Source organism: Podarcis pityusensis (genome assembly GCF_964106645.2).
Source record: "Podarcis pityusensis genome assembly, chromosome: 1".
NCBI classification, from domain to species: domain Eukaryota; kingdom Metazoa; phylum Chordata; class Lepidosauria; order Squamata; family Lacertidae; genus Podarcis; species Podarcis pityusensis.
Genome location: NC_138028.1, coordinates 14,545,481 through 14,559,361, shown reverse-complemented (window position 1 = coordinate 14,559,361; position 13,881 = coordinate 14,545,481). Strand labels below are relative to the sequence as shown.

Here is a 13,881-nt window from a genome sequence, read left to right as displayed (position 1 = left end):
TTAAATTTAACTCAAAACAACTTCTGAAAAAATTGATCTTGTATTAGTTTTGCAAACATGGCTTTTCTCATTTGCCCCTCTTTTCCTAATGTAACTGTCTGTCTGAGTATGTGTAGCAATTTCATTTGATTGGTTCCAGTGGACCAATCAAATGAACCAATCATGGCTCAGTCCTGGAAGGACAGGGATTTGTTCTTCCTGTTATTTGCAAATCACCATATTGCACTATATCATCATTCTGTCTATATCAGATGTCAGGTGTAAGTGCTATTGCTTATGATGCCAGAATTGACCTATGCACACAGAGGAGGGAAATAATAATAATAATAATAATAATAATAATAATAATAATGGTATTTACTTATACCCTTCCCTTCAGACTGGGTTGCCCCAGGCATTCTGGGTGGCTTAGGTATGAGCAGGCTTAGGGAAACCCCTGTTTTGCAGAAATACAAGAAATCTTTAGGGTTTAGAGAGATAATATATTTAATAGTTAAAATAGAAAATAAAATAAAATACCATGGAGATTATTGTTTTCATTTGTTACTATGTTATGTATTTTTGTGTTTTTATATTGTAAACCGACCTGTGATCCTCAGATGAAGAGCAGCAGAATAAAAAAAGACATTCCCAGAGTGGTCTGAGCATGTTTAGTGACCATGGAATAATGGCTGTTAAAGAGGGAGGGAATGGCATGTCATAGAGGGCTTAATGGACTGATGAGAGCAGTGAACAGGAACACGACTTCAACATATTTTTGTGCAGATCCCAAGCAGCAATATTTAGAACCTCTTTCAGATCTCATTCATGATAAACTAATGTGAGCCCTGAATTATTTTCTATCCAGTTTATTTCTGTTTTGTTTTGGTGGGCAAGTTGCATGTTTGCTTTTTGAGCACCAACTCCATTTTCTAGGATGCTGATGACTGCCTTCAGGTTAGGTTCTCACAAATACAGGTGCCACATAAGTTGCATGTGATGGAATGCAGCTTGTGATTGATTTTGGATAAAGATTGTCTGATACTCCTATGAAAGTTCATGATAGATTCACAGCATCCCCGATCCACAGGTTTTAAGTACTAATGCTTGAATCTTCAGATCATGTCAGATGTGTTTGTCATTTTGTATTGTGCAGTCTGTGCTCAAAGGGTGGTGCACTTACCATCACCAATATCTCTGAACTGCAACACGAAATCATTTGTTAACAAATATTAACTGTGAACCATTTTCTCTCTAGGTTGCAATAAAAATAATCGACAAAACACAGTTGAACCCAACTAGTCTACAGAAGGTAGGTTCACTTAGCTGTTTAGCCATTCAGGTATTTTAGTTCATATCCCTTTGTAGTATTTTTCATGTTAGCCCTGACTTAGTTTTAACTTTGTGTTGGCATTTTTCGGTGAAGTCCACAGTTCATGGCGGTTTCAACTTAATGCTGACTTTTTCCTGCATTTTGCAGGGGGTGGGAGAAAGTGCACAGTCTTATCTGACGAATTTGATCCCATTTGAACTAGGAATTTACATATGAAAAAAGTCTGAAATAACACCTATCCGTCTTATTTCCTTATTCTAGTACTCCAAACTGCTGCATAAACTGAACAAGAGCCTCTGTTTCTTCCGCTGTTTTGTCTCATGGGCAAAATGTATTAAACATTAAGCATTTACTGGGATGCACTTTCTTAGACTGGAGCTGCACATTTGTTTGTTTATTTTACTAGACGCCTTTCCTGCCCTGCACCATGTTTCAGGGCAGTTTACAACTGTGGAATATGCAATTATAAAACAGTTGTTACCATAAAACATGTCTAAAAACAATTTAAAACATTTCCATATAAAAACAACACAAACATTTTGAAAACAGTTCCACATATAAAACCAGTTAAAAATAGTACCAACACAGATACAAAGTGAATAACAGTTTCATGTCTGGGAACCCAACTCCTGTGGAAAAACTGAAAAGCAGCAGGATGGAGTTGGGGCTTACCCTATCCCCTTCCCTCACTGCAGCCCATCTCAATCCAATTGGATTTTTCTTGAAATGCTGCAAGCCCAAGCCAGGAATCTCTACTGGTGAAAGCAACCTGGGTGTGGCTTTCAGGTGAAAAGTGGGGTGGACTTAGTACTCCACCCTCCCCATGGTTTTTCTCTTGGATATTGTGCACTTTTCCCGGCTTCCTTTCAGCTATTCGTGGTAACCTGGATTGTTGCTAGACTTTCAGACTGTAAAATTATGCTGCTTTCCTGTGGGTTAAACTACAGAGCCTAGGACTTGCCGATCAGAAGGTCGGTGGTTCAAATCCCCGCGACTGGGTGAGCTCCCGTTGCTCGGTCCCTGCTCCTGCCAACCTAGCAGTTTGAAAGCACGTCAAAGTGCAAGTAGATAAATAGGTACTGCTCCAGCGGGAAGGTAAACGGTGTTTCTGTGTGCTGAAGCAGCTTTGTCATGCTGGCCACATGACCCAGAAGCTGTACGCTGGCTCCCTCGGCCAATAAAGTGAGATGAGCGCCGCAACCCCAGAGTCAGTCACGACTGGACCTAATGGTCAGGGGTCCCTTTACTTTTACCTAGTTTGTATGCTGACTCACCATATTTTCCCACCATACTATTCTAGCAATGCCCTAATATATCTCTAAGGAGAGTCGTTGGTTTAATACAAAACCACTTGATTGCTCTCCCTCCTTTAGCATTAAGGGCAGCTTTTAGAAAATAATCAAGAAAATGCTTGAGAGTATCAGCCATCTGGAATCCTGGGTTTCTTGAAAGGATGTGAGAGCAGAACACTCCTTTGCAGAGAATTGCAAGATTACTGCACTTCCCAGGAACCAGACTTTTCATTCTTGGGGACCCTTCAAAAGATGGGCATCCACACCCTCCAAATTATACGTGCTGTCTATCATGTACTTTATTTGTCAATGCTTCAATGGAAGTTGCATTGTTGGTGAGGCAAGAACTAAAAATATTTAAACATGGATTCAAATTTGCTAATTAATGAATGTGCATTTAGTATAAGGCAAATGGCCTAGCAACATAATGCAATAATAGACTTTTTACACACAAAGGAAAGGAAAGGAAAGGAACGACAGATGGATAAACTTTTGTATGTCCCACTTTTTCTTCTGTGTAGGCCTCTCTGGAAACTTAAGAGGACCAGAGTTCTCTCCTCCTCTTTGATATAATTTTAAACCCCAAAGGAATCCTTTTGTGATGTTGCCCTCTGAGTGATTGGCTACCATCAGTCTCAGGAATAGATGGAGCAATTTGCTAAATATATACATGAGGAGTTTGGGAATTTTTATTCAATGTTATCTCAGACTTCGAAAAAGAGAAGTTTTAATATAGTATATATATTTTAAATCCCTTACATCTGCCAGGTATCCCAGGAAGTGCCCCATACAGCTGACATTTGACTTAATCCGCTGCCAACTCTTATGATTGCTTTTTGTTTATCTTGCAATATGAAAAAGCAGATTACTGTTAGAGGTCTTGAGCTGCACTGTTAAATCTGTAGTGTTCTGGGAGGTTTTATTACAACCTTTTTTTAAAAAAGCAGTATTTGTGGGAAGGAATTGCACAGCCCTTGTTTAGAGCATAAGCAACTAAATTTTGGGGAGTTGTCTTAATTAATTAGCAAGACCTGTGGGTTTTATTCAGACATACACAGATCATACAGTCTCATTTGAACACTGCAAACTGGGCCATTCTTCTATACCTTGGATGTCACCACTAGGAAAGCATACAGCAGTGAAATTTCTCCTTCGCGTCTGCCCACTATTCTTATTAGATACTTGTGCTAGCTTGTTGGCACAGTCACAAAAATCATTGTGAAACCTTTTGAGGTAAACATTTTATTTTGACCCAGAACTGGACAGATTCCAGATACATATCAAACTCTATAATTATTCCTGGAATGTTCATCCTTTGGCACTTGGAGCACTAAAGTATTTCTAGAGTTCAGATTAAGAAGACATGCAAAGAAGCTTGAATGTCCTTCTGAAATCTCTTTAGCATCAGCTTGTTACAGCTTTGTGTCCCAATATGTGCGGCTTGCTTTTTGCTGGGGTGTTTCTTAAACCATTTTCAGATATAAGAACTCTTTTCCAAGTTCCTAAAATGTGATTATACACCCTTTAAAATAAAAAGAAACGGCTGATGATATTTTTTTTATCATAAACGGTTGTATTTTTTTCTCTCCGTTCCAGCTGTTCAGGGAAGTGAGGATAATGAAGATTTTAAACCATCCCAATATAGGTAAGGCATGTGTTAAAGCCTTTTACTTTTGAGGGCTGAGAAGTGGGAATAACTATATTTATAAATATATATTCATTAGTTAATTGACTAAAAGTATGTGCGTGTTTATAAAATATGAGCGGCATCCAATGCTCCCATTCCACTAGTATAAGGCGTGTGTGCTAGTGGAACAGAAATCTCTCCTCTCTCATGCGGTGCCCTGCTCGCCCTCAAAAATCAGCTCTGAAGGATGGGGGACCGACTGAAGAAGATTTTGGGGGTAGGCAGGGGATGGAGGAAGTAGGTGTGTCCCTGTCTCAGTACAACTCTGCTAGTGCTACTTTTGATGCATCCCTCAGAGATAGAGAGAATATGAAGGTTCTCCATTATCCCAGTAATTTTTGATGGGGTTCATGTTTTTGCTTTAGGTGAACTTAGCTAGCTTTGTGTATTTTAAACTTACACGTTACCCCATGTGATAAAATATGTGAAGGCTTCTGTTTCTATTATTCCATACATGTACATGTCAATCACAGAGGTGTTGCTCTAAATTTATATTTGAGTGTCCTCCAACTGAAATTAATGGCTTTTTAAAAAATTATTTTAAAAAATACGTTATGTCTCTTCAGCCTATGGGGCTTTTGTACACAATACAAGATTTCAGTGGCTGTCCCGCACTGTGCTGCATTCAAACTGCTTTTGCAAATCCCACCTTTCCACAAAGTTGTGCAAGAAACTCCTCATGTCCAATTAAAAAGAGGGGGGAAATCAAAAACCCTGCTGGCAAGATGGACTTGATCACAACAACATCTGTGTAGTATTTATTTAGTTTATTTGCTTGTTGCTTTCTACAGAAGTTGTAAATTGATGTACAACAGTAAAGCCCATCACTTGTTGCTTAAACTTGCCTTCATTGAATGCCTCTCCCTTGCTGCTAGGCAAAATAATGTATTCATCATATGAACCCTCAGGATATAGTGTACCATAAGCAGAGAGCCTGAATAACAAGTTGGTTCTTGATAACTCAAGAAATAGAGGCAGTTGTTTTCATGGTTACTAGCCAGCCTGTCCTAGATGAATGCCTATCCATTAGCTATCCATTGCCACATATTTGGGCACAATAAGTCCAGCAGCTTTCTCTCAGAGGACATTTTTGGGCAACAAACCCAGTCCAGTTGATGTTCTAGATGTCTTGTTCTGGAGAATGTTAAAGAGGAACATTAAATTACAGTATTTTACTTAATTTTGTAGTATTAAGGGGTATATTGGTTTAAAGATACATTCCAGTTTTGAAGTTCCCTTTTGCTTTTCCTGAAGAGAATAGGGATAGTCAGAGCTTAAAGAGATGCATGCTGTTGCTCAAACATGTTTCTAAGCTTATAAAATAAATCCCATGTCTCCTAAATAAGCGATTCAGCTATTCCCTGACTCAGCACTTTAAATCTCCAGTCGACTCAGGTTTCTCTGACAGCTTCTACATAATCCCCAATACCTCTATCACATTTACTATGAAAATTCAAGTCAACCTAAAATTAAGCTCAGTGTAAAAATAAGTGGTAATTGATACTGTCATTTATAAGTGTGGTTTCTGAGGGAATTCCATTCCTATGCAGTTCAATATTCTTGATACAAAGTTCAGACTTAATATACAGTATAGAAAACTAGTATCAGAACTTGTTAGCATTTATAGTTCATGCAGAACCCAGTGACACATTCACATGCTGTTTCTAAAATTGAAGCAAACATATCTTTTGCAAAAGTGATTTAATTGTGCTACCTGCATCTAGCAGTCAGAAGTAGCCAAGATCTCTTCCAATTAACATTGCTTAGATTTTGCTGTGTACATTGGGTAGGCTTTGTAGCTTTGACACCTATTCATCAGAGAGAAGAAAATAAAGAGGAAGCTAGTCTTCAACTGCCAGGAAATAACTGTTCTTAGATTAAATCTGAAGTCCAGTCAATACTGATCACATTAAACTTCTGGAATCCTCTAGGACTATACTGTAATAGTTTGAAAGAGTTCTGTTTTTTTAAATGCTTTTGACTGTCTTCACATAACGCTAGCTTATTTCCTCAAGATTCCTGTTATTACTTTACGTATGTATGTATGTATGTGAGGGGACAACTAATTAAAAATCTAATTAAAAACAAAAATAGACAGCCGCCTTCAGATCATCTTGGTTAGCAATAATTTGCCACTTTCAGACACAATTGGCTGCATTCAGATGTTGCATTGAAACGGTAGTTTAGCGCAAAGTGAATGAGCTTGGCCTTCTTGCAGGCTTTCTCTATCTAGTTGCTCCCCTTGCATAGCAAGTAAGAGGAGCTTGAATGCTTTTACATTTGGTTTCCCTTGAACAGGATTTCTTTGTGTCATGGTTTCTCAGTAATTCTGCTCAGTTTCAAAATATTCCTTCTTCAGAACAAGGGATATGGACCTTTCTTATTAAACTTCTTATAGTTAGTGACAAACCATTATCCAGATAGCATATCAAACGGCATCTAAGGGAAATGGAAAGTAAAGGCTTCTGTCATCCTCTTCCCAGTGGATGATGATGATGATGATGATGAATTCAATTTCTATACTGCCTTTCATAGGAGCATCACAGGGCGGTTTACAATATAAAAACACAAAAATACATACCATAATAACAAATGAACAACACCACCCCCCACAGTTTAAAAGACCATAGATTAATTTGCCAAAAGTCTAGGACAGGGATGTCCAACCGGTCGACCGTGATCGACAGGTCAATCCCCATATGATCGTGGGATCCCTGTCGATTGGAGAAAGAGAAAAACAATGGAGTGAAAGTCCCAGTCCCCCCGCCTCCCTTGCTCTGTTCCTCCGTCATGTCAAATGGGCGGTCTTTAATTGTTTTTTGCTGATGAGTTTGGATACGGAAGTAGTCATTTCCGCTGCGTTGTTGTTTGAGGTGAGCGAGTCCCACCCTTAAAAAAAAGCTAGACATCTGTGGCTCTCCCCCCCCCAAAAAAACTCAACAACTTTGGCTCCCCCCCCCCATGGGTAGATTACTTCCAGTATTTTTATACTGGGAGTAGATCACAGTCTCTTGGGAGTTGGACGTGCCTGATCTAGGAGAAGAGGAATATTTTCACCTGGCATCTAAAGATATTTAATGAAGGTGCCAACTGAGCCTCCCTGAGCAGAGCATTAAACAAGTGGGGAGCCACCACAGAAAGGCCCTCTAGACTTCATGGAGGAAGCACACAAAGAAGAGCCTCAGACTATGATTGCCTGGTCTGGATTGGTTCAGATGGGGAGAGGCAGTTCTTGAGGTATTATAGGGAACACACGAGACCGGGGGAGAAGGCTAGTCTTGTTCATGTCATGCTAAACTATGTTCTAGTTTTACGTCTGAATGTTGCCAGTGACAAACTACAGTTGATCAGAGCAGGAATTAAGCTGTGCATATTGCGGCGTGGCTACACAGAAGATTGAAGCTAATTCTTGAGTCTCCACACAGTAGTTTGACATTTACAATATGAAGTGTAATTTACTATCAGTTTCTGCATTATCAGGTTTTTGGAGGGAATTTCAGATTGATAAGCATGGGAATTTTTAATATATATAAAAATGTGATCCAGAGATAACAGTGCTAACTTAAAAAGGGAGATGTCAAGATAGGACTTGGAAGTGATTAGTGGTTCTACTGTAACACTGAAAGTCAATGTAGCTTATTCCCATAAATCTCTTCCAACAGCTAGATGAGCACTTTTCATCCAAGTCAATCTATAAATACCCACCACTTAGGATTTAAGCACAAATCATACCCTAGCATGAATAATTGAATAATGATGTATGCATGTATTATGAAGCTGAGAGCTTCTTCATAGTTCTTCGTGTTCTGTAAGAAAATGGCAATTGGAAATAATTTTTAAAATATTAGCGACAACGAGCTCTTGTCTTATATTACGTTATTACAACCATAGGAACATGAGAATCTGCTTTATACTGAGTCAAACCATTGGTCCATCTAGCTCAGTATTTGTGTACACAGACTGATAGTGGCTCTCCAGACTGGAATATCTCTCCCAGCACTGACTTTCTGAATGGAAAACAGATGTGTGATTGCCAGGCTGCAGCCCTTTCCCTAAACGTTGTGCCCTTTGAAACAAGGGGCACTTTCTGGTAAACTTTTCAGAAGCAGTGTCCTGGGAACAATCAAGCTATGCTTATCATACACAAAGCAAACTATCTCCTAATGAAGAAATATATTACATGACTTATAAATATGATACTTTGGGAGCAGGTCTGGTAGTTTCATAGATGATGTAAATGGCTTATTTCAGATTCTATTATTAAATAATTATTTATCAGATATGGTTATTTTATGCCTTTATCCAGTTACATTTGAAGAGCTGTATTTTTTTTATTCTTCAATTCTTCAATACTATTACTTTAATGTCTAGTGTAGATAGTCATATGAAAAAGCAGGATGTTTTTGCATTAGTCTTTGATGTGTGTGCCTAGGAAAAATGTGATTTGTCAGTTTTCTAAAACACAATCAATTGATGCTTCCTGAAAGCACTTAGAGGACCTGCTTCATTGATTTTGTAAGTGGTCTCAATACTGCAAAATTTGTCCTGCATCAACAAATACATAGCAAATACTTACAGCAGCAGTCCAGGGAGCTCCCCTTAGGTTGATGTTCATTGCTGCTTCTGGTATTTCTATTTTAATACTTATTCCTTACTATATACTGCTTTAAAATCCCCCTATGTTTCTGTTGCGGCTTATCATGCGGTTTGGGGTCTGAGTTGCTCAAGGGGGAAATCAAAAGCTTTGTTGTATATTGCAGCGCTAGGCAAACAGTTCTCCGGGTTGTGACTCAGGGCTTCAGCTTGGGGAGAGATTGTAGCAGAGAACATGTTTTGCAGATTCAGCCTTTAGCTGTTCCAGTAAAAGGATATTTGGTAGACACTTGACCTGAGTGTCTATAAGGCACCAGTGTGTAATGTTCATGTGCCTGGCAGGGAAAAATAGATTAAAAATATGTATTGACCCTGCCTCCCCATGGTGTTTAAGGTCACTATTTGAAATGGTAAATAAAACTGAAGTCCAGTAACAAATATTGTCTATATAGGTAAGACTGATGTTAATCTCTAAATCAGTTATTGTCTCTTCCAGTTAAATTATTCGAGGTAATTGAAACCGAAAAAACGCTCTACTTAATCATGGAGTATGCAAGTGGAGGTAAGTACAAAACTATTTCAAACCAAATAGGATTTTAAAAAATCAAGTGATAAACTATATATAATGTTTATGTTTGGGAAAAATAATAATAACATTTCAAAACCACCACTTATACTCTCCGCATAATAAATGTAAGCGCATGTAAATATTTGCAGACTTCAGTAAGAGCTTACTGCCCTTCTTGTTATCTTGAAGCAGTAAGTTAGTCATACGGTCAGACTCCAAAAATTCCAGTTAATTGCCTTGTACCTTCAGTGGACACTTGTACTATTGATTTGCTTTTCTCAGTCTAAGTGTGTGTGTGTGTGTGTGTGTGTGTGTATTCATGTTTTATAAGCTGGAAGGCCCTCAGAGTGGTGTACAAAATAAAGCAACACAAAGTGTTCCACATTGAAGACAGATATATCAGTTTTCTTTTAACATAAGGTATACATTTTCCAAAAACATAATATACATATGCAAAACTACACGGACCATAGTGCTAACTTTACCATCTGCAGACATGTTGATGTCAATATATATTTTTTCAGCATTTCTTTCACCGTTGCATAATTAAACAATATGAAAGGGACAACAAATCAAGATCCCTTTATGTTTCCTGGATGCATGTATCAGTGTAAAGTAGAGGCTAGCACTTTAAAACAACCAGGTGAAAAATACAAAGGTTTTAAGGGAACAGAAAATGCAGAGCACTGCTGCACAACGTGACCTACCGAGCCAAACACAGCCCTCCAGCCATATGTTGTGACCTTCTAAGTGCTTAACAATTGTACTATTTTTGCCACAGCAAAATGGGAGGAGGGCTGTGGCTGATGGACTGTATTTAGCTCAATGGGTTGTGAGTTAAAGAAACTTGACATAGAGTTTCTCTCTTTCCCCTCCCCCCAAAAGAGAGGAAAAAACAAGTAAAGCTTCTGTGCATCATTTCACTGTTGATTCAAAGCAGGCCTTTTGGCATCTAGGGAAACCTGGAACTGTTAGCCTTTCCCAGGCCAGATTCATGCCATCTCTGTAATTTTTAAAGGCAATTTTGACTTACCTTTGGCACTGGAGAGGAATTATGTAGTGAATAGGTGTGCAAACTGCTGCCCCCTCAGTTTGATGGAACTAGACTAAATAGTGAGATCTTATTGCATGAAGCAATCCAAAGACCTTTAAAAAACCATTGGAGAAACTGCATTTGGTCCAAAATGTGCTGCTAGAATACTGACGAGATCAGACCGTATACCTCCAATCTTTTACCAGCTACATTGATGCTTGTTTCTGGGCTCAACTTTAAGAGTGGTTGCAGACCTTCAAAATATTTAATGACCTGGGAACAAATTATCCCAAGGTTGGCCTCTATAGGAACCTGCGTAAGTCATGAGGTCAGCTTTAGAGGCGGAAGGATGGACAAGAGAGAGAAAGAGTGTGTTCTTTGTTATGGTGCCAAAACTGAGGAATATTATTGCTGCCTGGGGGAGATCCATCAGGCCCCTTCTCTTCTCGTGTCTAGATGGGTTTTGAAAACCTATTTTAAAAGGCGTTCAGTGCTTTATGCTCTGCTTAAGTTTTGTTTTAGTCATGCTGAGATTACAGTTTTTAAAATTAGATTGTTTTTACATTTGCTATGTTTGTTTTGCATTTTGTTCTGAATTATTTGTGAAGAAACAGTTATTTGATACATGATGCAAAAACTGAGTGTAAATGATAAAATCATGTGATGATACAAGCAGGGTATAAATGGTACAATTATTTTTTATCGTATCAAATTAATAATAATAATCATATGCTGCCTGTTCTCGATCAGGTTACACTCCCTCTGAAGGAGTGGGTTCGCTGCTTGGGGGTACTTCAGGATCCTATGCTGTCACTTACGGGTCCAGTAGCCTCAGTGGTGCAGAGTGCTTTCCATCAGCTTCCGCTGGTGGCCCAGTTGCACCCCTACCTGGAAAGGGATAGCTTAATCTCTGTTGTCTCTGCTCTGGTAACCTCTAGGTTAGATTACTGCAATGCAGTATACATAGGGCTGCCTCTGAAGACGGTTCAGAAACTTCAGCTGGTGCAGAATTTGGTGGCCAAGTTGCTCACAGGGGCAAGGTGGTTTGAGCATGTTGTTGTTTAGTCGTTTAATCGTGTCCGACTCTTCGTGATCCCCTGGACCAGAGCACATCAGGCACTCCTGTCTTCCACTGCCTCCCACAGTTTGGTCAAACTCATGCTGGTAGCTTCGAGAACACTGTCCAGCCATCTCGTCCTCTGTCGTCCCCTTCTCCTTGTGCCATCCATCTTTCCCAACATCAGGGTCTTTTCCAGGGATTCTTCTCTTCTCATGAGGTGGCCAAAGTATTGGAGCCTCAGCTTCAGGATCTGTCCTTCCAGTGACCACTCAGGGCTGATTTCCTTCAGAATGGAGAGGTTTCATCTTCTTGCAGTCCATGAGACTCTCAAGAGTCTCCGCCAGAACCATAATTCAAAAGCATCAGTTTTTCGGCGATCAGCCTTCTTTATGGTCCAGCTCTCACTTCCACACATCACTCCTGGGAAAACCATAGCTTTAACTATACGGACCTTGGTTGGCAAGGTGATATCTCTGCTTTTTAAGATGCTGTCTAGGTTTGTCATTGCTTTTCTCCCAAGAAGCAGGCGTCTTTTAATTTCATGACTGCTGTCACCATCTGCAGTGATCATGGAGCCCAAGAAAGTAAAATCTCTCAGTGCCTCCATTTCTTCCCCTTCTATTTGCCAAGAGGTGATGGGACCAGTGGCCATGATCTTAGTGTTCTTTTATGTTGACCTTCAGACCATATTTTGTCCTCTCCTCTTTCACCCTCATTAAAAGGTTATTTAATTCCTCCTCACTTTCTGCCATCAAGGTTGTGTCATCTGTATATCTGAGGTTGTTGATATTTCTTCCGGCAATCTTAATTCTGACTTGGGATTCATCCCGCCCAGGCTTTCGCATGATGAATTATGCATAAAAGTTAAATAAGCAGGAAGACAATATATAGCCTTGTCGTACTCCTTTCCCAATTTTGAACCAATCAGTTGTTCCATATCCAGTTCTAACTGTAGCTTCTTGTCCCACATAGAGATTTCTCAGGAGACAGATGAGGTGATCAGGCACTCCCATTTCCTTAAGAACTTGCCATAGTTTGCTGTGGTCAACACAGTCAAAGGCTTTTGCATAGTCAATGAAACAGAAGTAGATGTCTTTCTGGAACTCTCTAACTTTCTCCATAATCCAGCGCATGCTTGCAATTTGGGCCTTCTCGGTAGTGGCGCCCTCCCTGTGGAATGCCCTCCCACCAAATGTCAAAGAGAACAACAACTACCAGACTTTTAGAAGACATCTGAAGGCAGCCCTGTTCAGGGAAGCTTTTAATGTTTGATGTATTAGAGTATTTTAATATTTTTTTGGAAGCTGCCCAGAGTGGCTGGGGAAGCCTAGATGGGCGGGGTACAAATAATATATTATTATTATTATTATTATTATTATTATTATTATTATTTGGTCTCTGGCTCCTCTGCCCCTTCAAAATCCAGCTTGCACTTCTGGGAGTTCTCAGTCCACATACTGCTTAAACCTGCCTTGTAGAATTTTAAGCATAACCTTGCTAGCGTGTGAAATGAGTGCAATTGTGCAGTAGTTGGAGCATTCTTTGGCACTGCCCTTCTTTGGGATTGGGATGTAGACTGATCTTCTCTAATCCTCTGGCCACTGCTGAGTTTTCCAAACTTGCTGGCATATTGTATGTAGCACCTTAACAGCATCATCTTTTAAAATTTTAAATAGTTCAGCTGGAATATCATCACTTCCACTGGCCTTGTTATTAGCAGTGCTTTTAAGGCCCATTTGACTTCACTCTCCAGAATGTCTGGCTCAAGGTCAGCAACCACACTGCCTGGGGTGTATGAGACATCCATATCTTTCTGGTATAATTCCTATGTGTATTCTTGCCACCTCTTCGTGATGTCTTCTGCTTCTGTTAGGTCCTTACCACTTTTGTCCTTCATTATGGTATAATAAAGGTCTGAGCATATCACACCGATACTGGCCTGGCTGCCAGTTAGTTTCTGGGCTCAATTCAAAGTGCTGGTTTTGACCTATAAAGCCTTAAATGGTTCAGGACCACAATACCTCAAGGTCAGCCTCTCCCCAAATGAACTGACCCAGATCCAGATCTTGTGATCATCATTGGAGGGTCCCTCTTTGTGTGCCTACCCCATGAAAGATTGGAGGGTGGCAAAATGAGAACGGGCCTTTTCTGCAGTGGCTACATATTTGTGGGATACTCTCCTGGTGCCTTCTCTCTCTCTCTCTCTCTCTCTCTCTCTCTCTCGCTCTCTCTCTCTCACACACACACACACACACACACACAAAGATATAGATACATAGATATACCAGGTGAAACATGCCTATTCAACTAGGCTTTGGGCTGATTAACATTCTGTA

General features: G+C 39.7%; 1 protein-coding gene across 8 annotated transcripts in view; it reads left to right on the top strand.

The window, feature by feature from the left end:
• Window positions 1-13,881, top strand: part of MARK3 (microtubule affinity regulating kinase 3) — a 69,221-nt gene that overhangs the window by 20,375 nt on the left and 34,965 nt on the right. For all 8 annotated transcript variants that reach the window (XM_081024110.1, XM_081024108.1, XM_081024106.1 and 5 more), the window contains 3 exons: window positions 1,238-1,291; window positions 4,201-4,249; window positions 9,381-9,446. In XM_081024110.1, the coding sequence (XP_080880236.1) occupies window positions 1,238-1,291; window positions 4,201-4,249; window positions 9,381-9,446 (169 nt within the window). The remainder of the gene's footprint in view (window positions 1-1,237; window positions 1,292-4,200; window positions 4,250-9,380; window positions 9,447-13,881) is intronic.